The sequence below is a fragment of the Schistocerca cancellata genome, chromosome 11 (assembly GCF_023864275.1).
Source record: "Schistocerca cancellata isolate TAMUIC-IGC-003103 chromosome 11, iqSchCanc2.1, whole genome shotgun sequence".
NCBI classification, from domain to species: domain Eukaryota; kingdom Metazoa; phylum Arthropoda; class Insecta; order Orthoptera; family Acrididae; genus Schistocerca; species Schistocerca cancellata.
Window position 1 is genome coordinate 66,244,545 of NC_064636.1, and position 22,302 is coordinate 66,266,846.

At 44.8% G+C, this 22,302-nt stretch overlaps 1 protein-coding gene across 1 annotated transcript in view; it reads right to left on the reverse strand.

The window, feature by feature from the left end:
* The window catches only part of LOC126108613 (TD and POZ domain-containing protein 1-like), a 440,276-nt gene extending 419,859 nt beyond the window's left edge, over positions 1–20,417 (reverse strand). The window contains exons 1-2 of the mRNA XM_049913916.1: positions 20,364–20,417; positions 9,655–10,130 (exon numbers count right to left, since the gene is read on the reverse strand). Of these exons, the coding sequence (XP_049769873.1) occupies positions 9,655–10,119 (465 nt within the window). The 5' untranslated portion in view covers positions 10,120–10,130; positions 20,364–20,417. The remainder of the gene's footprint in view (positions 1–9,654; positions 10,131–20,363) is intronic.
* Positions 20,418–22,302: the final 1,885 nt, after the last annotated feature.

The window sequence follows — 22,302 nt, forward strand, 5'->3', positions numbered from 1 at the left end:
AAGGATATTTACTTTGAAAGTAACGCTTCTCAAACCAGCATTCGCAATATTTTTCCACGACCTGCTGGAAACAGGCTCGTTCCAGCAGCTGCCGGAGAGCGCCAGGTAAAAGGCGCCCGCGCTTGAGCAGCTATCATTACGTAGGAAGCCAGTATGTACGTACACGTATAACATTAAAAGATCTTACATTACGTTGTAAAAGCAGTAAGACGTCCCAGGGTACTCCAAGAGATCACAATTTCGTGAACCATACTAAAATGTGCACATTTAAACTGCAACTTAAAGCGCATATTCGTGTGTCCAGATTCAGATGTAAATTTTCTTGGAGTACCAGTACTGCATAATCTCATGTTTGGTTCATTATTATGGCATAATGCCGTACGTGCTAGAAGATGAAAACTTGCACTTTAAATGCAGCGAACAGTTGAAACTAGCCAGTACTGTGGAATTAAAAATTTCATTTCAAATACATTGGATGTCTCTGCGGAAAAGGTTAATAAAACCCAAATTTCTTTAGCAAACAGACAAAAATAACTTCATTGTTCTGCAAGGCGATTGGTGCTTGACTGTCAGAAAGGTGGAAACAAAATAAAATCTGAAACTAATAACGTATATCAGCCTTCGGTGATTATGTGAATGTATTTTAATTCACTTGATACCTCCCAGCCAAAGATATCCGTTTTGCTTTCATTTGACGCCGAGAGTAAACGAAGGAGAAACAGCAAAACCACTGAACGTCAACACGGGCCACGTGGAGACTGCCCACTGTAGCTCGGACTTCTCTGCGCATCAGCCTCACATCTACGACATTTGCGAACCGGGTCAATACTAAAAAAAAAACGAATTTTCAAAATTACCCTATGTGCATCTTGTAAAACACATCATTCTGAAAAATTTGAAACAAAAACATACGTGTTAGAGAAAATATTAGACATGTTATTTGGCCTTAAGTGTGCCAAAGTGCAGTGCCACGCCTCTTCGTACAGCGTTCTCCCATCGCACGTCACTGTATTTCGCTCTGTGGAATTGAAACGTGTATATTTTGTAAGCGATGACATTAAACTATATTCAGGACTGTGGAAATAGAAATGTCCTGTGCTGCCTCTCCTGCTCCCAGTCAGCCAGTTGGACAGCCTGCCCCTCTTTATTTTAAAAAAAAACTCGCCATTAATAGCGGATGGGATTATTTGTAATCGGGAGAACAAGATCTCTTCAGAAAATTTGGACTCTATTGCCTAATAGCTAATAACTTCCTGTTTTGTGTGACAAAAGTAAAATATAGGATGCATAAAACCAATATAGACAAGAGACAAGCAAGAAAGTACACATTTCAATACTTACCTCCTAGCATTTTTTCTCTCTAATCTTGCTACAGCTTTAAATGGCGTGCTTTTGCTTTCTGCACAAGAATCTATTACCTCACCAAAGTTGGTCAAACTTTTTGCTGCATGAAAATTCGAAATTTCGTTATCTAATACTGAAAAAGCTGTTAATACAAATAATAGCTAAGACTGGTGTGGTTTCTGGATCTGATTACATATATTTTGTCGATGTATGCTAAATAAAACAAAACAGGCCTTTCTAATATTGTAGCAAATTTTATAACACACACACACACACACCCCAAATTAGCGAGACTGTATTGGCACACATAGTCATTTTTAATACACGATAGAATATAATTCACTAAGTACATATATCAAATGCCTATTAGGCCTACAACAAGCAAAAAGCTTTATGTTAGGAAATAGTTTCACATTTCATTCATACGCACCAGTTTCTCAAGCATGAGATCGGAAAGTAGTATTGCGAAATTCTTATATAAATTTGGAATAGTCTCGTCCTTCCATAATTTGTGTGATGTCCCCGTTTATTCTGCTTCCTCGTTCTAACAATCTTGTCATCACCAATTCTGTGGACATTCCTGCCACTGTCAAAATTTGTTCGCCGATCAACTTCAGTAACCCTGCCTGAATCACCGGTTTAGTTACCCCGCGATTGTTCTGCCATTAGGCGTTGTTACAAATTCGTACAAAACGTTTTCTGCGTTACTTCCGAATCACAACTTAAGCGGCTGCTAGCCGGGGACTGTACAACTGGACCTTACTAGTGTAGCAATCTGGCCAGAAAGTTTCTGTCAAAATTTCATTTTCTTGGATACAACGAGAAGGTAATACATAATCTTACCCACTTGTTATTCCTGCAGTCGTTTATTTCCATTCTGGTAGGCTGAATCTATGGATTTCGCTACGAATTATAAGAAAGCTGAACATTCGAAAACCCAATCAGACAGCGACTGGCATTTATCCGTTCGGCTTTACTCCGCTCGGCTCGTACGGCCCCATCCTCTTTTGTCTGCAGAAAGATTATTTTCTAGATGCGATTAGGATTCTCCTGACAGAGACATCACGTACACTATGCACGCATTCAAAAATCAACTTACGATTCATTCAGAAATAAACTTAAAATGTGTTCAGAAACCAACAAGGATGCGTTTCAAAATCATATAAATGATTGATAGATCAACGTGCACTGGATGCTAGGCGCTTTGTGAAATAAGTTTTTCCTTGAGAATATGAATCTGGCGCCCCCTTTTCCCGGTACCATCTAGCTGCTTGCTGCGACTGCTTGCACAGCGGAGAGCCACATTCCTGTAGCCAGAAGCGGGAGAATCTGCTTCTCAAATGCGACTCAGCTGCGCATGCGCATGAGCTCGCTCGTAACTGCTAACACGAATGTAATGTAAACAGTTGTGACTTCACGGTCATCGGAAGGAATTTGTTGTTATGAAGTATTGCACAGTCTTCCTAAAGCCTTTGACACATTTTGCTGTTGGCAGACGCTTGCATGAGGACTGTGTCGTCGTCGTATATGGCGCATTTCGTTTGCATTTTAAGTTATTTTGGTTTTTTTTTCTCGTTAAGTTTCATTGTTGCAGTATTATTCTGCAGTTGTGGGGTACAGTAATATCATTTGTTAGAGTAACGGTTTTTGCCAGTCAAAATTACAAAAATTTAACTGAAAACTAAAACAATGAAAAATTCCCAGAATTCTAAAAAATTCCCGGGTTTTTCCTGGTTTTCTCCCGGATGAAAAAGTTCCCGGGTTTTTCCCAGATCTCCCGGTTGTCCCGGGTCGTATACACCCTGTAGAAGATTAAAACGTGCCCTTGAAATGCAGTGAACAGTTTAAACTAGCCAATAGTGTGGATTTGAACACTTTGTTTCAAACAAACTGGCTGCCTCAGCGGAAAAGATCAATAAAAGCCGAATTACTTCAGCAAAGCGACAAAAGTAACTTCATTGTTCTGCAAGATAATTAATGCTTGACTGTCAGATAGGTGGAAATTGTACTAAAATCTGGAACTAATGACATATTTTAATCTTCTGTAATTGTGTGAATATATTTTAATTCACTTGATATCTCCCAGCCACAGAAACCACTCTCTTTCATTTGACATGACAGCAGTGAACAAAGAGGAAACAGCAAAGTCACTAAATGTGAACACAGATCACCCCCCCCCCCTCCCCACTACAAGTCAACCTGATCTGCGCATCAACCCTGGATCTATGATATTTCGTACCGGGGCAATACTAGACGGTTAGATGGTGGCGCCCCGGGTCGTATACACCATGTAATAGTCTCTTGTTAGAAATGGTATCAAACCCTTCTGGAAATCTAAGAATATGGAATCGATCTTAGATCCCTTGTCGACAGCACTCATTACTTCATGGGCATAAATAGCTAGCTGTGTTGCACAAGAACGATATTTTCTGAATCCGTGTTGGTTATGTATCGATAAGTCATTTTCTTCGAGGTGAGTCAATGTTCGAGTACAGTGTATTCTCCAAAATCCTACTGCAAATTGAGGTCAGTAATATGTCTCTGTAATTCAATAGGTTACTCCTATTTCCTTTCTTGAGTATTGGTGTGACCTGTGCTACTTTCCAGTCTTTAGGAACAGACCTTTCGCCAAGTGAACGGTTGTATACGATTGCTAAGAAAGGCACTATTGTGTCTGCATACTCTGAAAGGAACCTGATTCGTATTCCATCTGGACCAGAAGACTTGCCTTTCTTAAGTGATTTGAGTTGCTTCACAACACCTAAAATATGTACTTTTATGTCACTCACACTAACAGCTGTTCTGGTTTCGAATTCTTGAATAGTTACTTTGTCTTTTTTCGTGAAGGAATTAAGGAAAACTGTATTTAGTAACTCCGCTGTAGTGGCACCATCATCATTGTGGAAACTCTGCTGTTGGTTTTATATATATATACAGTAGGTCCAACTATCTTTGCCCACGTCGGTTGCCCTTTTCTAAAAATAAAAGTTAACTATACCATGGAATTATGCAAAACTTCTCCTCGGTGAATCAAATCCACTACTCATCACACCTGGTGACCTTCAACATCCATCGAATACAGGAGTTTGTTTACGTTTGACGAGCGATACAGTGCTGTACGCATCTCCACTCAGCCACACCCACTGCATTTCTCACTTCTAGAGAGCAGATACCTCAACCATTAGACCAGCTGAGTGCATTTGCTGGCGTAACTGGAAATGCCATTGTGGATGATCTTTTTACCCATGGTTTGCAAACACTACCGTCAGAGATTCTCATGTACATCCTCGGAAGTAGGATAACATCCACCGATTAGATTTCCCTTTTGATACTCTTCCCAGAAGTCCCCCGGGATAAACTAGTGCAAGTTTCGATGAGAAGCTGAGTCAGAAGTGGAGGTGTGCTCAGGCAACCGACTGCTCAAGGGGACTGCCTGCAATAAGCAGCAAATCTGGGTTCCTGTTACAGTGCGGCACAGATTTCCAATAGTCACTACAGATGTAACTGACCAGGGAACCATTTAAGGAATATTCGAATTACATTTTAAGACATACCCAAAACAAGCTGTATCCTCATTACTGTACTAAATATTAACTTTTTGTCATTATTACTTGTATTTCTGTTTACCTTATTTTCGCCATTTCTTACTCAGTGTCTTCAACAACTTATATCTACAACCATTCACATAGATTTTGTTGAGAGGAATTGTGTGAAAAATCCTGTTTCCACACCCATTTAATTCAGAATCAATTTGTAAGACACACAATCGTCACTAAAAACAAAATCAGATTCAACACATCAATATATAAAGAATCTTTGGGAATGGGTATGATTTGAATGGGACACTTCCTACGTAACTATAGTTGAGTGACTGAACTGAACGTGATTCTCACTGCAAATACAGAGAACGAGAAATCTTCTGCATATGTGCTCAATCTTCAAAATATCATAGCCAAAACAGTGAGAAAGGAGTAATGTTTAATGGCAACTGTAATCTCTATCCAAAAACTGAAGGAATCTGTATTTTATTTTATTTACTATATCGGCTGGATCATGCCACAATAAGCAGTACTGTGAGGGTAAGACTTGGGCACGTGTGGCAACACAACTCACCGGAAGCGAGAGACGGCTGCGCCATCAGGTGGAGGGGTGTGTCGGGCAGACGTGGGAGGCGCAGCTGCAGCAGCAGTCCGGCTGTGGCCGCTGTGGGGTTGGCGGTCAGAGTTGGGGGTGGGCCCGCCCCCTGTGGCGGTCGGCGAGCTGCACAGAGAAACACTGTGTGGGTGGGCGTGTTCACACAGGGGCTCACTGCAGGCGGTACAGCAGAGGGACTGTCCACTGGGGCAACAGAACACTCAGTGCCAACAACACCAGCCCGTCACTTAACGTGACTGTACCACCAATTAACTTGTCTTTTTCTGCACTACTTCTGCTATATTCCCCACTGGCGTAGCTTAAGATGCGAAACAACAAATTGTTCACAATGAAGCATAAACCAAATCCCAAACATAAGGGCCAACAATTTTGCTGCCCTAACAGAACAACTATCAGTCAGAATTTAGAAGCAGTTAAAGTGAACTGGCTGCTACTTTTGGTTGTGAGGTAATTGGAAAACTGATATATGGATGCTGAATTATATCACTGGAGGAAGAGAGAGAGAGAGAGAGAGAGAGAGAGAGAGAGAGAGAGAGAGAAACGAACTGATAAGTTGGGGTATCAACTTACTGTTGAAACTATATGGTCATGGATATGCAGGCGCTGTTTGATGTGAAGCCCGAGGGAATGAAGATGGACAAGAATTACAAGAGCTATGCTATAAAAGTTATCGAGAGTATATTCAAAAATCTGCATTTGAGTAAAGCAAATAGAACTGTATATATGCATGTAATGTCTCCACAATTCGATTCATTGAAAAAGACAGCAGTGGTGATGTGTTTCTTAAACAACAATTTTCGTGTTGAGCAGTTTGCAGTAGAGTCCACCATTAAAAGACAAAAATGGGTTACGAAGTGTATGCAATTTTATACTAAGGACAACGTTTACAACTTGTGAAGTAACATGTAGTTTATTGAATATGGATTTTTTTTTAATTGAAAAGGAAACAAAATAGACTTGTATGGAGCATATGTATCCGAGAGACAGAGGCAACAAATGATAGCTGGATGAAAACGTCACATCTATACTGACATTGTGGGAGATACGTCGTACACCTGTAGGTGGACAGCGAATATAATCTGCTGTATACCAGTAGCAGGAAACCTGATAGGATTCCCTGGACGACCTCTGGTACCACCACAGGGAACTTCGAACAAGACGGGGGGTGGGGGGGGGGGCAGAGATTTCGTGTCTGCTTTGTAAAAGGGAATGCACGGAAAATATTCAGGGCGATAGCTGAACAGAGACGAGAAGGAAATGTGATGGTAAGGCACAGCATTAAGTGTGACAATATTATTGTGCTGGCTGCATTATTCTCTTCTTGTTTGGCCCCAGTGTGCATGAATAGCCCCAGTGTCCATAGCTCCTGCTTTACTGGATATCTCAGGGAGTCATACCCTGCTCTTTGGGGCCAGTCACTTAGGGGTAGCGTCTTTTTTAGTAATCAGCAAAATCCTCAGTCCCAGGTTTGAACCTCACCGTCACTTGAATTTTGAATAAGAATCATCAGCATTGGTGTCTGAAGACTTCCAGCATAAGGTGTCACCCTCTTTCAGCCAACAGCCTTTCCAAAGAGGGCGGAGGGGCCGACAGAGGTTCAGGGCACTCTCTTTCCCTTGAGGCTGGAAACTGCTCCTAAATGAGGAAAAATTGGCAATGATCAACAACATGAGGACACAGAAGGCAATGTCAACCACTTTGTAAATATGCATAACGTGCATCAACATGACATGTGGCATGTGATTCAATAAGAGCCATAATGGTCTCTCCATTGGCAAAAGACTAGTCCCCCATTCAAATCTCCAGGCGAGGAGGCACAACGGGGAGGTGACCATGGGAAAAGGGTTGAGTAACCAACAAAAGATAACGTTTGAATCGTGATGTGGAAAGTAAGGAATTTGTATGTGGTTGGGAAGATAGAAAATAAGGAAAGGGAAATGCTGAGGACGTATCTAGCTGTAGTGGGTGTCAGTGACGTGGAAAGGAAAGAAAAGAATTTCTGGTCACATGAGAATAGGGTAGTAGCAACAGCAGTAGGATTCAGTATCAATAGAAAGGCAGGGCAGAAAGCGAGTACAGATATTTTCTCGTGAGAATCGAAAGCAAACCAACAACATGCATAGTTCAGCTATACATGATGACGTCGCACGTTGAAGGTGAAGTGAGAGAAAAAGTATGAGGATACTGAACAGGTAATTTGGTACTATGTAATAGTCATGGAGGGATTGAAACGCAATCGTAGGGGGAAGGAGTAGAAGAAAGGGTTACACGAGAATATGTACTTGATCATAGGAATAGGCGAGAAGAAAGGCTAGTTAAGCTCTACAGTAAATTTATCCTAGTAATAGCTGGTATAGTCTATTCAAGAATCACTAGACGAGGGGGTATACTTGGAGAAGGACCGAAATATGGGAGGTTTAAAGTCACACTATATTATTGTCAGGCAAACATTTTGAAATCAGACACTGGACTGTAAAGCATACCCAGGAGTAGATATAGACTCATAACAATTTAGCAGTGATGAAGAGTAGGCTGAATTTTACGAGACTCGTCAGGAGCAATCGATGTACAGAGAAGTGCAATACAGTAGTACTAAGGAAAGAAGAGATGAGATTTATGTTCTCTGAGGCTACAGATACTGCAATAATAAGCAGCTCAATAGGTAGTTCAGTTGAAAAGGAATGGGTATCTTTAACAACGACAGTAACAGAAGTTGGAAAGAAAAATGTAGGTACAAAGAAGCTAACTGCGAAGAAACCACGGAAAATATAAGAAATCTTTCAGTTGATCAATCAACGAAAGAAATTCAAAAATATTCAGGAAAATTCAGTAATAGAAAAATATGTCACTTAAGGATGTAATGAATAGGAAGTGCAGAGAAGCTAAGGTGAAATGGCTGCACGAAAAATGTGAAGAAATCAAAGAAGAAATGATTCTTGGGACGACTGACGCAGCATATATAAAAGTCAAAGCACTCTTCCAGTGAATTAAAAGCAAGCGTGGTAACATTAAGAGCACAATGGGAATTCCAGTGTTAAATACAGAGGCGAGATCAGATAGTTGGAAAGAGTACACTGAAGGCCTCTCTGATTGGAACAACTTGTCCGATGGCGTGACAGAAGAACAAGCAGGAGTCGGTATGGAAAATATTGGTGATTAGAATCAGATTTTAAAAGCGCTTTGGAAAATTTAAGACCAAAGAAGGCAAAAGGTATAGACAACATTCAATCAGAAGTTCTTAAATCATTGGGGGAGGTGCAAAAGGTCTATTCTCACTGTTGTGTAGAATGGATGAGTCTAGCAATATACAATCTGACAGAGAAATATAATCATCACGATTTGGGAGACTGCAACAGCAGAGAAGCGTGAGAATTATCGCACAATCAGCTTAACAGCTCAAGCATCCCAGTTGCTAAGAAGGATAACACACAGGAGAATGGAAAAGAAAATTGAAGTTCCGTAACGTTCATAGGATTTGTGGTCCTGGCAAAAGCGTTGGGCAATATCAAATGTTGCAAGATGTTTGAAATTCTGAGAAATATACGGGTAAGCCAGAGGAGAAGTCGAGTAATTTGCAATATGTACAAGAGGCAAGAAGGTAAAATAAAAGTTGAAGATCAAGAACGAAGCACTCGGGTTAGAAAGGGTGTCAGACAGAGATGTAATCTTTCGCCTCTACTGTTCAATCTATATACCGAGGAAGCGATGACGGAAATAATGGAAAGATTGAAGTGGAATTAAAAGTCATGGTGAAATGATATAAGATTTGCTGATGACTGATTCTCTCGCTGACAGTGAAGAAGAATTACAGGGTTTGCTGAATGGAATGAACAGTGTAATGAGTACAGAATATGGAATCAGAGTAAATCAAAGAAAGGCGAAATTGATAGAAGCAGTAGAAGTGAAAACAGCGAGAGACTTAGCATCGTGACCGACGATCAGTAAGTAGATGATGTTAAAGTGTTATGCAACGTAGGCAGCAAAGAAACCCATGACGAACAAAGCAAGGACGACGTCAAATTCACACTAGCACTGCAAAAAAGGGAATCGTGCTTACCTGGCTTCTGCAGGTGGCTCACTGAGTAAACGGATGACTTCGTTGACTTCTTGTGGGTACTCGAGCACAGCGTCCGTCCAGCCCCGCGTGGCCACCACCTGCAGGTGGTCCTTTATGAAGGCGACGGCAGCCCTGGTGGCGTCCGGGCACGAGTGCCTCACTGCCGTGACGGCCGTCGCCGCTGCGGTCTCGACGGCCAACTGCGAGATCAGCTGCCGCTCGCAGGCAGCCTTCAGGGCCGACAAGCCGTACTTGTCGGCCGCCGAGAGCAGCTGGGCGGCCGTGTCGGGCAGCTGGGGGGCCTGCAGGGTATACGTGTAGGCCACCAGGAGCCTCAGCACCGGGCCCTCCACGTCGTCGATGCTCACCTGGCCGCAGCTGGCCTCCAGCATGTCGTGCGCGAACATCGCTTGAAATACGGGGCTCGCGGCTGCCAACACGGCCCTGTGAGCCGCCACCCTCGTCTCGCCCGCCACCAGCGTCACCAGGGAGCCTTCACCCCCGTCTAGCAGGGCGGCCAGGGCCTCGGTTGTGGTGTTCTGAACCTCCGTAACTGCCGACATGATGGGTGGTCCTGAAACACAGTGCCACTGAGCAGCCCTCACACTGCACCCTTAACACTTGTACGAGGCGCATGCAGACCTGTATGAAACAGCAGGTGTGAAAGTGTTGTCCACCCTGAATCAATTGCAACGTCACCAGTTTCCTTAAAATGACAAGGGCCCGTACTGCTTCGCGATCACCTAAGGTTTGTAACTACCAGCGCGGTGCTACGATAGACTGCTTTCACCTTCTAAAAATGTTGTCGTTCTCAGTCAAAAGATCGTTTATATATGTCATAGCAAAAAAATGGCAAAGCAACAAACTTCTTTCAGCACTAAAGTTACAGGACTTATATTCAAATCCAAGCTCGTGGCACCTCTGAGAAAAATTTTCTTCCTTATCTCAGGTTCCTCAGATCCGTGACACCTCATCAGAAGCAATGTACATGTAATGCAGAAATCAGTTTCCTCGGTGAATGTCTCAGGGTAGGCACGATTAAACTTGACCGGCCACCGTGGCCGAGTGGTTCTAGGCGCTTCTATCCGGAACCGCGCGCCTGCTACGGTCACGGGTTCAAATCCTGCCTCGGGCATGGGTGTGTGTGATGTCCTTAGGTTAGTTAGGTTTAAGTAGTTCTAGGTTCTATTGGACTGATGACCTCCGATGTTAAGTTCCATAGTGCTCAGAGCCATTTGAGCCGTGATGAACCACTAGTCTAAATTCATTGGTTTGTGTAACTCTCCTTTGAACAGATTGATATCTGCGTCTTCTTTCTTCAGAAAAAGATGCAGCGCCCACCTCCGTGGTAAAGAATGCTGCATAATACAATCTTAAATCGTGTCGCCATTTTATCCGAATGTTGCAAGCTATGGTGTACCCAGGTATTTCCAGGTTGAGCAGTTTAGGAATTAAACTCGTTGCCTCCATTTCCAGAACGTGTGTTGTGGAACTTTCGCACAAATATATAGTTGAATCTCCTTTTTGGCGTGGATGTGTTTGTATAGCATCTTTGCCCCACAGAACGTTCGGATACTTATTAGACGACAGATACGTCACGGTTAAACCAAAGTAAGCTCTATCACAGCTCCGACATCACTGTTTTGACTCTCCTGGTCGTATGAGGGGGCAAACGACGGAGTCAGTGAAATAGTTCCACACCCTACAGTGTAAACTGGTTTCCGAAATTCAGACAAGTGGGTTTCGCGAGAATGTCGTCCACTTTTTTCGAATCGTGCCGAATCAGCACCTCCATTCCACCAGCGTAAGACGTCTGCCGGGCCATTACAGTGCCAGGAGAGCGCCTAAGAATTCGTCCCAAGGCTTCTGTCGCGGCCGCTCGACGTGGATGGAGACGCCGAGGCAGTGCTGCACAGAGCGTAGCGCCGGAGGTCAGCGCAGGGTCGCAGGCCAACACGTGCACTGCAGGCTTCTGGAATCCACCCGACCAACCCGAGTCTTCCTTTCCCATCCCTCATTAGTTAGTTGTACATTTGTTTCCGTTTTATATCGCTTTGCGGTTTTTTTCGCCTCCCCATACCAAGTATGCACTCAATGTTATAGGCTCAAAACTTTGGACACTGGCGTTGTAATCGCATAATGAACGACTTCTTAGTGTTGTTTACAGGTATTGTTACCGTATTTTCCTACATCCAAGTGCTGCTGCATGTCAATAAACGAAGTGGTAAAAGCTGTAAAGCCGTTGACATTTCCATACAGTCTTCGAGCATCGACATGTTCCTCGTCTAAGAAACAAACGCCATTGTCTTATAAATCTTTAATGTATCCTGAGATCAGTGGTGTAGTATTCTACTTTATTGTGACACAATGCGACAGTAGTATACATTGAGCTTTCGCAGATTCTTTCACTCAAACGGTTTTCTAGGTAATCACAAATTTGCCGAGATACTGAGCGGGATCGCGTCTGAATTATTAGTAGACAGAGAGCCATGGTCCCGATCACCTTCAGCATATTTTGGAGACAGAATCTTCGTGCGTGTCTGCGCCATGTAACCGGCAGAGAAACGTGTGTGAAACTCAAGTAGTGGACTGGATATGCAGGGCGCGGCGGTGAGACACTCTGGGCTCACATTCGGGAGGACAGTGGTTCGATCACACACCGTGCAGTGGTCTGCAGCAGGTCTGCAGACAGAGGGCGAATGAGTGGATGTGGCTGCTTGTCATTTGTGTCTTCTGCACCGGCTTTCTGTTTGCTGTCCACCCACACAGGTTTTTCTTCATAGAGTCTCTCTCAATAGGAGTGCCGTGATGGTGCCCTAGAAGAGGCATGACCTTTAAGGTAGCCCTACCGGTCTTCATTACCGAATGTTCCACAAACTGCAACAGGTATTTAGCTGTCGGTGTGTCGTTTCCCAGGAAAACCGTGAGGAAGTGGTCTCATTTCGTCCATCATTAAAGTTGTTTACAAGTTTTCCAATGAGTACGACGAGCATTAAACTACTTTTCAATATTTATATAACTTCCAATGGTGGTGATGTTTCCTTCTACAGTGTAATTTCTGTGTGTGGGTCACAAGTCAGAAACGATTTCACGGTACCATCAATTTGGAATCTTTACACGCGGAACTGCATCGGTTACATGTACGTACATAATTAAATAGTGTACCACAGAGGAGTAATATGGGTGCAATACAAGTAGACATACTCATCATTTACGTACATTATCTTTCATTGCTTACGGAAAGATTCCCGACACTAAGGTACACACTTCACGTGCTGACTTTAATCCCAGTACATACGTACCACGAGTGTTCAGAAAGTACCAGATTCTGTGAATTAAATATTAGGCGCTGCAGTGATTAATTGTAAGGGCACAGAAGTACTTTGATGGTTAACATTTCGCACTTGTTCTTGGAGGCACATTACGTGTACAGATATTACGTACGTTATTGAAATAATTCGTAAATGCAATGTTGTCAACCAGACTGACTAAGAATTTAAAGAATTCTTGGCCTTGTATAAGATCAGCAAGGGGATCGAGATCACGAGTTGAGCTGCTCAGTACCGTACTGCTGTACAAACTGAAGACGACAGACAAAAGGCGAAACAGAGGGCTACCATGAACGATTCACTCGTTTCCACAATTCGAATTTTTCCGAAGTATTACGTGTACGAATATGATTGCATGCCATTACGAATTCAGCGCCTTGCCAAAATGCCGACAAGGCAAGACTTTTCATGTGTTGGAAGATGCGAGATATTTGACCAAATGTGGCAGCTGCAAAAAACCGTGTAAGGGGGTGGGGGCTGAACGAGATTTTTGTACGCAGTCCACACAAGTCAACAGCACGCAGAAGCCACGAACCCTGAACACCGCAGCAAAGTGTGTGGAAGACAGTGCGTCGGCGGTTACACTTCAAACCGTACCGTCTGGATCCGTTACAACAATTAAAAGCGGACTGTCACGGCCGGCGCCTTCAGATTTGCGCCACATTGCAGGGATCAATTGAGGATGGACATTTCGCCCCCACGCTGATATTCAGCGACAAAGCAATTAACACTTTTCTGAAAAAGTATCTCCGCAATGTGAGCGAGTGGAGTACTGAAAAACCTCACGTAATTTCGACGCATGAAGGAGATTCGCCGAGGGTTAATGTATCCTGTGCCGTGTGACAGGCGAAGCTGAATGGGCCGTTTCAATACTGTGAGGCAACTGTGGCGGGTACATCTTAGCTCGATATGTTGCAGTTGTGGTTGTTTCGACAACTCATTCCGGATTCCCGGAATTTCATGTTCCAGCAAGACACGCCTACCCTTGTGGAAGCATCGATGTTTGTCGCTACCTAAACGACGAACTTTCGCATCGCTGGATTGGCCGTAGGGGTGCAACATGATGTGGCTCTGTTCCTTTGAACCTCCATGTCGACTGATCTAACGACTTTCTCCTTAGGGGTTCAATAGGGGCCGTACCCCCACTGCCAAGAACACGGGAACAGCTCAGAAACGCCTCAATGTTTCTGTGCTGACCGCTGACATTACGTTGCTGCGTGAGGTACGGAAGAAACAGTACTACCGGTTGGGCGACTTTCATGTCAGCAGAGGACTCACCCACTGAACGTTTGTTTAGTGCAAAATGTACACTTCGTGAGTTTACAGTTGTATTCGCGGATCGATCATATTTGTACACGCGATACTTCGCAAAATACGGACCTCTGAAAACGAATTAATATTTTACAATATTTTCTTAAGTTCCGGCGGGGTCAGGGATTTTTTCTGCCTCGTGATGGCTGGGTGTTGTGTGCTGTCCTTAGGTTAGTTAGGTTTAAGTAGTTCTAAGTTCTAGGGGACTGATGACCATAGCTGTTAAGTCCCATAGTGCTCAGAGCCATTTGAACCATTTTTTTTTTTAAGTTGCCGCACAGTGGAAGATCGTAATACGGCTCTTCCTCTCCGTCTTCGCACTAACGCCCAAATGGCAGACGTGAAGTGGTTGCGGAGCACAAATTCACCTAAAAACGTACAACGGTTGGAAGACACGTCGAACGGACGCAACTGGACGCGCAGCAGAGCAGTGTGTGTGTGTGTGTGTGTGTGTGTGTGTGTGTGTGTGTGTGTGCGCGCGCGCGCGCGCGCGCGCGCGCGCGCGCTTGCGTGTCCGGCACCGCTCCGCTCTACGGCCATCTGCGCTCCGCGTCGACGCTGTGAGGGCCGCGTGGCAGCCACGCCGGCGAACACACGGGCCGCACCCGAGCCTCTGCCTGCCTGCCTGCCTGACACACGGAACACGGCAGGGCAGGCGTGCGTGGGAGTCGTCGTGCTCACGAAGGGGAATAGGTTTGCGGAGCGCTTGTCCTGGTACTATTTGGTCGTGTTATGTCGTTCCAGTTTACAACGGTACAGAAAAGTTATCAAGTTCCTGTGAGGAATCAGGCTGCGTTATCATTCGGCAGCCGTAAATATTTATTATGGAATCCGACCATTCCCCACGTTTTCCAATATTAAAAAAACAGCGGCTCCATTATTTGTAGTCGTTTTGGACGACTTTCAGGTGACTTTTCTCTGCTGCCGTAAATTCAACCGATATGAAATTTCAAGTATAAGCTTATCGAGTAGTTCCAAAGGTGACCCCGCCGCGTGGGCTAGCCGCCCGGTCTATGGCGTCTTTTCACGGTTTGCGCGGCACTCCCCGTCGTGTGTGTGTGTGTGGGGGGGGGGGGGGGAGGGGGTCCTTAGCGTAAATAGTTTTAGATTATGTAGTGCGTAAATGCAGGGACCGACCAGCTCACCAGTTCGTCTCACAGAAGCTTACCACTAATTTCCGAAACACACACCTGACATATACATGCGCTTCTCGTCTTACGGCGAGCAGTGCGTCTGCTCTGGCACCAATAAGGATATTTCGTAACAAAAACGTATATTTCATCACCCAATATACAACAAAGTTTTTCACATCTAGTATTCAAAAAATGGTTCAAATGTCTCTGAGCACTATGGGACTTAACATCTATGGTCATCAGTCCCCTAGAACTTAGAACTACTTAAACCTAACTAACCTAAGGACAGCACATAACACCCAGCCATCACGAGGCAGAGAAAATCCCTGACCCCGCCGGGAATCAAACCCGGGAACCCGGGCGTGGGAAGCGAGAACGCTAGCGCACGACCACGAGATGCGGGCTCACATCTAGTATTCATACAGTTTATGCCACACCACATTTTCTCCATCTACATGAGTATCACGCAATTCGCTCTTAAGAGCCTGGCAGAGGTTTCATCCAATTACACTCCCACTAATTCTTTCCCGTTCGCCGCCGGTGTGGCCGTGCGGTTCTAAGCGCTTCAGTTTGGAACCGCGTGACCGCTACGGTCGCAGGTTCGAATCCTGCCTCGGGCATGGATGTGTGTGATGTCCTTAGGTTAGTTAGGTTTAAGTAGTTCTAAGTTCTAGGGGACTGATGACCTGAGTAGTTAAGTGCTGAGAGCCATTTAGGCATCTTTCCCGTTCCACTTCCCAACAGCGCGGGAGAAAAATGGACACTTCAAACTGTGCCACGATAACTTTAGTGTCTTTTGCTTTATTACGGTGAACATTTGACTATGCAGGTGGTCGTCAGCTAAATATTCTCGCATTCGCAGGGCAAAGCTCGTGGCTGAAATTTCGTGGAAGGATCTCGCCGCAACGGAATCTCCTTTTACTTATTGCCAGCCCAACTCGCGTATCATATCCGTGACACTTTCTCCCACATTTGGCAATAAAACAAAACGAGCTGCCCTTCTTTGGACACACTCGACGTCCTCAGTCAGTCGCACCTGGTCACCGTCCATCACCGCACAGCAAACACTCCCAGCGAGGCAGGACAAGCGTAGCTCAGCCAGTCCCTTTAGTAGACCTGTTGCACCTAACTGTTCTGCGAATAAACACAGTCTTCGGTTCGGCTTCCCCACAACATTTTCTTTGTGTTCTTTCCAATTTAAGTTGCTCGTAATGGTAATTTCAGTCGGTTCTCTATTCGGCCTCACACTTTTCATTACCTAGGAGCAGTTGCCACTTTTCACCATCAAGTTATCGTCTCCAAATCATTCTGCATTTGGTTTCAATGTTCTGCTGACCTTACCAGACGGTAAATGACAGCACCATTTGTATACTATCTAAAATGGTTGCTCGGATTGTCTCCTAAAACATTTACGTAGATCAGTAACAGCAGAGGGCCTTGAACACTTGCTCGGAGCAAGATAGAGGTTCCTTCTGTATTACTGTATGACTTTCTGTCAATTAATACGAACTGCGACCTTTCTGAGAGGAAACCACGAATCCAGTCGCACAAGTGAGAAGCTATCGCTTGACGGCGGTCAAGAGCCTTCTCGACATTTATAAATATGGAATCAATTTGAGATCCTCTGCGGACAATGTTCATTACCTCGTGTGAATAAAGAGCTAGTTGTGCTTAACAACTAAATCATGGAGTAGCATTTCACATCCAAATCACGATTTTGGTGCTCCATGTTCTACAATCAATGTTTCAGTAACCTGTCAGTGTTTTGAAATGCTATAATGCTTTAGAAATGGATTGAAAGACGATCATTCCAGACATTTAAATTTTGTTTGCGAAGAGACTTTTTGATGAAGGCCAATGGTGCGTTCGTCAGTGCACCTCAGACCAAAAGTGATCAGCAACTATTCTTTTAGTCAGAAGAAAAAGTCTCAAACTTTTGCAGCTTTTAGTTCGAATTGCTGGTAACAGAATGACAACTTTACGCATGAATTGAGCTTAAATTACCCTTTGCGAAGTATTCCTTATTTTGTGAAACGATGAGATCCTCAGAAGAACAATACGAGAAGTCATTAAATTTGAATACAATTCTGAAGGGGCGATTATCTTTTTCTTGAGTGAGATGGTTGAAATATACGGATTAAATTCCAAGTTTCATTTTTCATTGAAAGCACACTGAATCCGTAGTCGAGGTCACTGTTGCCTTGCATCTAGCAGGGTGGTCTCCGAAAACAAAGCTCCGAAGTGGTTCGCATCTCCACAGAAAAACCAATCGCGCAAATTTGATATTTTGTACAGAAACGAATATTCATTTAAATGGCGGTTAACGCAAGTATTGATGAGCTTGTAAAAGCACTTAACAACGGATTTTTGAAAATCTGAAACTGGTCACGGGTTTGCGTAATTAAACTGTGTCGTAACTGCGGTTGGCTCCTACATTTAAGTTATAATGTTTATAATTCTGCTACAGCCCCGTTTCTCTTAATGTTTATTTTCGAAAATCTAGCGATTAAAATAGGGTTTCATTGCGCTGTGGCTGTCTCAAATGAACTTGAAATATTAGCAGAAGGCCACTCGATCACTGACTACACAAAATAGAGGCCATAATGGATGTTACCGAGAACTCGCGTCACACGTATGTATGCACGATGATCTTCTGAGACATTTTGTTTCTGTTTAGACCACTCGGCCAATGGGCTTGCGAAAATTTGAAAGGGCGCGAAACACAGGAACGTAACAGTGAGACGCAGTACAAAAAACAGACAAAAAAAAACGGTGGGCGGGAGAGAGCGCGGTCTGCGCCCGTCCGGAGAGTGGGGGCTGCCGCTGTCTGCCGTGCCCACGTGTCGGCTGGCCGGCCGGCTGCACAGGAGTGGACCTGACCTGCCCCCACACCGGGGACAAGCGGCGGCCAGCACTGAACCTGCCGATTCCAACTGTGCGTCACCAAAACGGACATACAACACTCTCCGAAAGCTAACATGCGTGAAATACGCGCCACGCAAAAATTGTTACTGTAACATTCCATTTCTTTGGCTCCGCTGACTGACAACCATACTGTAACCTGACAACCTGTACCAGAACTCTGGCCAAGCAACGGATCACTTCTCCACAACACACTTTACAGAAAATAATATAGCAGCCACGCGTTCTGTTGTATCCGTGAGTGTGTGTGACGTCACGCAGCGCACCATTACGCCACGGGTCAATGCCGACGGCCGCTATCAGCAGCTGCGAGCTGCTCCAGTTTAGGCAGCCGCCTGTACTGGAAATACGGGTACTTGCAGAGCCTTGATGCTTTGAGAAAAGCGAAACACACGACGGAAGTCTGAGAAAACTGCAGATTTTTTTCACTGAATAACTACTGAATGGTGTATCACCAAATGGACCACCAAGGCGACAGCGAAATTTTCGCGAACCGTTTTTTTTCTTCATCTGAGACACTGAAGTACCGGGTCCTCATAAGTAAAATGCAGCTACTGACTGAGGTCCACTGTGGTCTGTGAGTATGGTAAGGCAGCGAAACACTGTAGACATGCTAATGCGTTAACGCGAAACCAGTTGGCGCCGGAGGAAATCAATTCCAATGTTGGTTAGCAGGTGCGAATCTGTCACTGTGCAACACCTCGCGGACGTCTCCGGTGCTCACACTGAACAAGTTCAGCAAGTGGCGGTTAATAATATCGACATTCTGCCTTTCTCACTTGTTTGTCCCTTCCTGTCCACATTGCGTTCCCAATCCATTACATATGGGAACATTTCTTCCAGTGTAAATCGGTTCCGCAAGTGCGCATTAGCATACCAAGTTTCGCTGCCATACAGCAGTCACAGCCCACGATGGACCTCTGCGAGTGGCTCAACTTCAGACTGCAAGCACCCAGCGGTACAGCACGGTTCCTCCTGCACGCAGGTTACCCTCAGCCACGTGTCAGGGCGACAGCTCGCCACCGTCTCCGCGTTGAGTCACGTTTACTGCCAGCCCAAGTATCATGTGAGACACCACAGTGTGAAATTTTATGCAGCTATCACATTTTACTGGTGGACAGAACACCTAATGAATTGAAAGCACCCGGAAACACTGTACACATTCCCAAGCCACGAGTGACCTTACTCCCTTATTATTGGATATCTATGTGTGACCTAAAGAGCTGATTCCACACACTCGCGATTAAATGGAGGCCTTCTTAGGAAACTTTTGGCTGCCGCTTCTGTTCATCCGTGAACGCCACAATTTTCTACAATTCACCAAATCTTATCTATACGTTTTGAACAGCTCTTTAATACGGTGTGCATCAATTGCGTTGCATATTTTGTGACAGGCGAGTATAAATACGAAAGCCACCACACATAGTTCCACGTCACGAAAGTGAAGGGCATTTAGAGCACCGATTCCAGGTTACTTATTATACATAAAATTCGTGCAACTTTTATCAAATGATCCTGTCCCTCACGTGTGACGAGAGTCACTTTTCCGTGACGTCACACGTTCTTTGCTGGCAGTGGATGAGGGGAGCACACTGGACAGTCGTCATGTTGATCTACCTGTTTGCGAAGTTAAAATTGTCAATTTCATAGTTTTGATAGTGAAATTTGCGTTTTACGACGATGTGCAGTCTACCTGATACACGACATTTCTGAACTTTTCAAGACAGGACATATTTAGTACTTTGTCACGCCCAAGTGTCTAAATGCGACGTCAGTGGCCAACCACGATTCCGAAACTGTGACTTACCATCAATAACGGGTAAGGCTTCTGTAACAGTATCTGGCTAAACGAAATAATGCTTACTGCAGGTTTCTGTCAAACATAATTAGCAAATGCCCCCACAAATGTTTTAATTCTGACGTGATTCAGTCCTCTGACGGAAACTAACAACAAATCTACCTCTATTCTCGCAACTGTTGCACTTGAAATGGCACAAATTAAATCTAGGTTCTGCCGACATTAGTGACTGCACATAGATATCTACACTGCACTTTAATCGTGTAATTTGAACGTGAAATGAAGAAGCTGGTAAGTGACGGCGTCAGAATCACCGACATTCACTCCTCCCTCACATAATACACGACTGAAGCGCAGGCCGCACAGAACACGGCGCGCCTCACAGACCGCTGACGCGTTGCTTTGTCGACACACCGGGCTATCTCATCATCAGGCAAATAGTAACACGAGAACAGCCAAACAAAGCGATGCAGCGTTGTAGAGTGCTAAAAAATTTCATCAGCAAATCACAAACGAGGAGACGTGACAGAGCGATAAAAAATACGAAATGTTTATTTCGTGAAGCACAAACATTACGATAAATTCTCAAGAATTCGCCAACTACTACGCCTCTGTGTAATGAGGGTGTTGGGGAAAGCTACAGATCGCTCGTTGACCATAACCTTAATTCCAGAAAATTGTGAAAATACGGAAATGAACGCGAGTGCTGCGTCTCATCGCCACAAGCGTGTCGGCGTGACGCCACGAGTTGTGATTCGCGAACGGATTTCAGGATCGGCAACGCCCGCCCACGAAACAGCTTCCGACGTCTGATTACTTTGCAGACGATTTAACGTGTGTAACATCTAACGTTAAGCATGTAAGCGAGAAAGTTTACAAACGGTTTGAAATTTTTCTTAACGTCTGTTCGAAAGCAAGTGCTCATTCTAAAATACTGCGTGAATACAGTCTGTCTAAGTTGCGCTCCTTTTTAAAGAAAATCCCGTTTATCGCGCGTCTAAATTTTTGACACGTCATGTCTACTGATGTGTGGGCCGTACGACGATGTAATTTTTGCAGATACCCTACGGGGTGTGGGGATACTGTCTGCAAACTGCGTCGCGAATAGGTAGGCACTGATAAACTACAACGATACGTCTGCTGCCTAAATTGACTCCATGAACAGCGCAACGTGGCCGGGGGAGGGGGGGGGTAGCGGAAAAATCTCTCTCTCCAGTTCTCGTAGTCTTGCGTGCAGTTTCTTGGAAGTCGGTAACTGCCCTCATTCTGAAATACTGTCTGAATAACGTCCGCGTATTTCAGCGCCCTTAGTCACGTTACCTCGCGACGCGCAATGTTTCCAACTGCGGTACTTCTCTTACTGTGTGACAACCGCAATTTAAGATTATACCTCTGAATGAGTACATCTTGACAACATGTTAGATGTCTGAATTCGGCCACATTACGCGAAACATTAAAAAATAAATTTCTGCCACGCCTGCAAGCCGCTACACGCCTTGTCGCACTAAAACTCTCTTACTACAAAGTTCTGCGTTTGATGGTTTTCGTAAACTTGCGTCCTACGAAAATAATCAAGAACGCGAGGTTTTCATTTTAAATGCCTGTTGTACGTGAATTCCGTGGAAATCTACACTGGCACATCGAAACACTAGCCGACTGAATGTGGCGTTATTTTCCATTCGTTCCAAGTTATTCTCGCTCAAGTTTTCATAGACTGGAGCAAGGCCATAAGTAACGACCAATAAATCACTGAACACTCAAGACGGTAATTTAACACACTGTTAGCCACCCCCTTTGTTCGTAGCAGTCGTAATTTTTCAAAGTAAGACAAAGTATTAGACAAGAGCAGTAAGTGAGTTACGCGACAAAAACCACACAAAAGCGTGCAGAACATCCCCCGCTCCCATAAATTCCTGCCTTACCTTTCTGAGGTATTCCCGTGGAGACACGAGATACACAAGCTCTGTCTGGGCAGGCAGGACAACGTGGCACGCCGCTTCCCTCCAGGCTGCTGCGTCACAACTGGGCCGCACAGACAGCCGGCTGCCCCACCCAGCGCTGACGTCACGGGGCGGCGTTGCCAGCTCGCGCGGCAGGCGAGGGAACTGCTGCAGCAGTGCCTGCGGGGCGTCTACGTCTGTGTCGGCACTGCCGGACCGCCTGCGTCCCATCCACGCCACAGTCAGTCATCTCGAACCGCGCTATACAGCTGGCAGCACACACCCCCTTCGCCTGGCGCCCCAAAAACCGGAT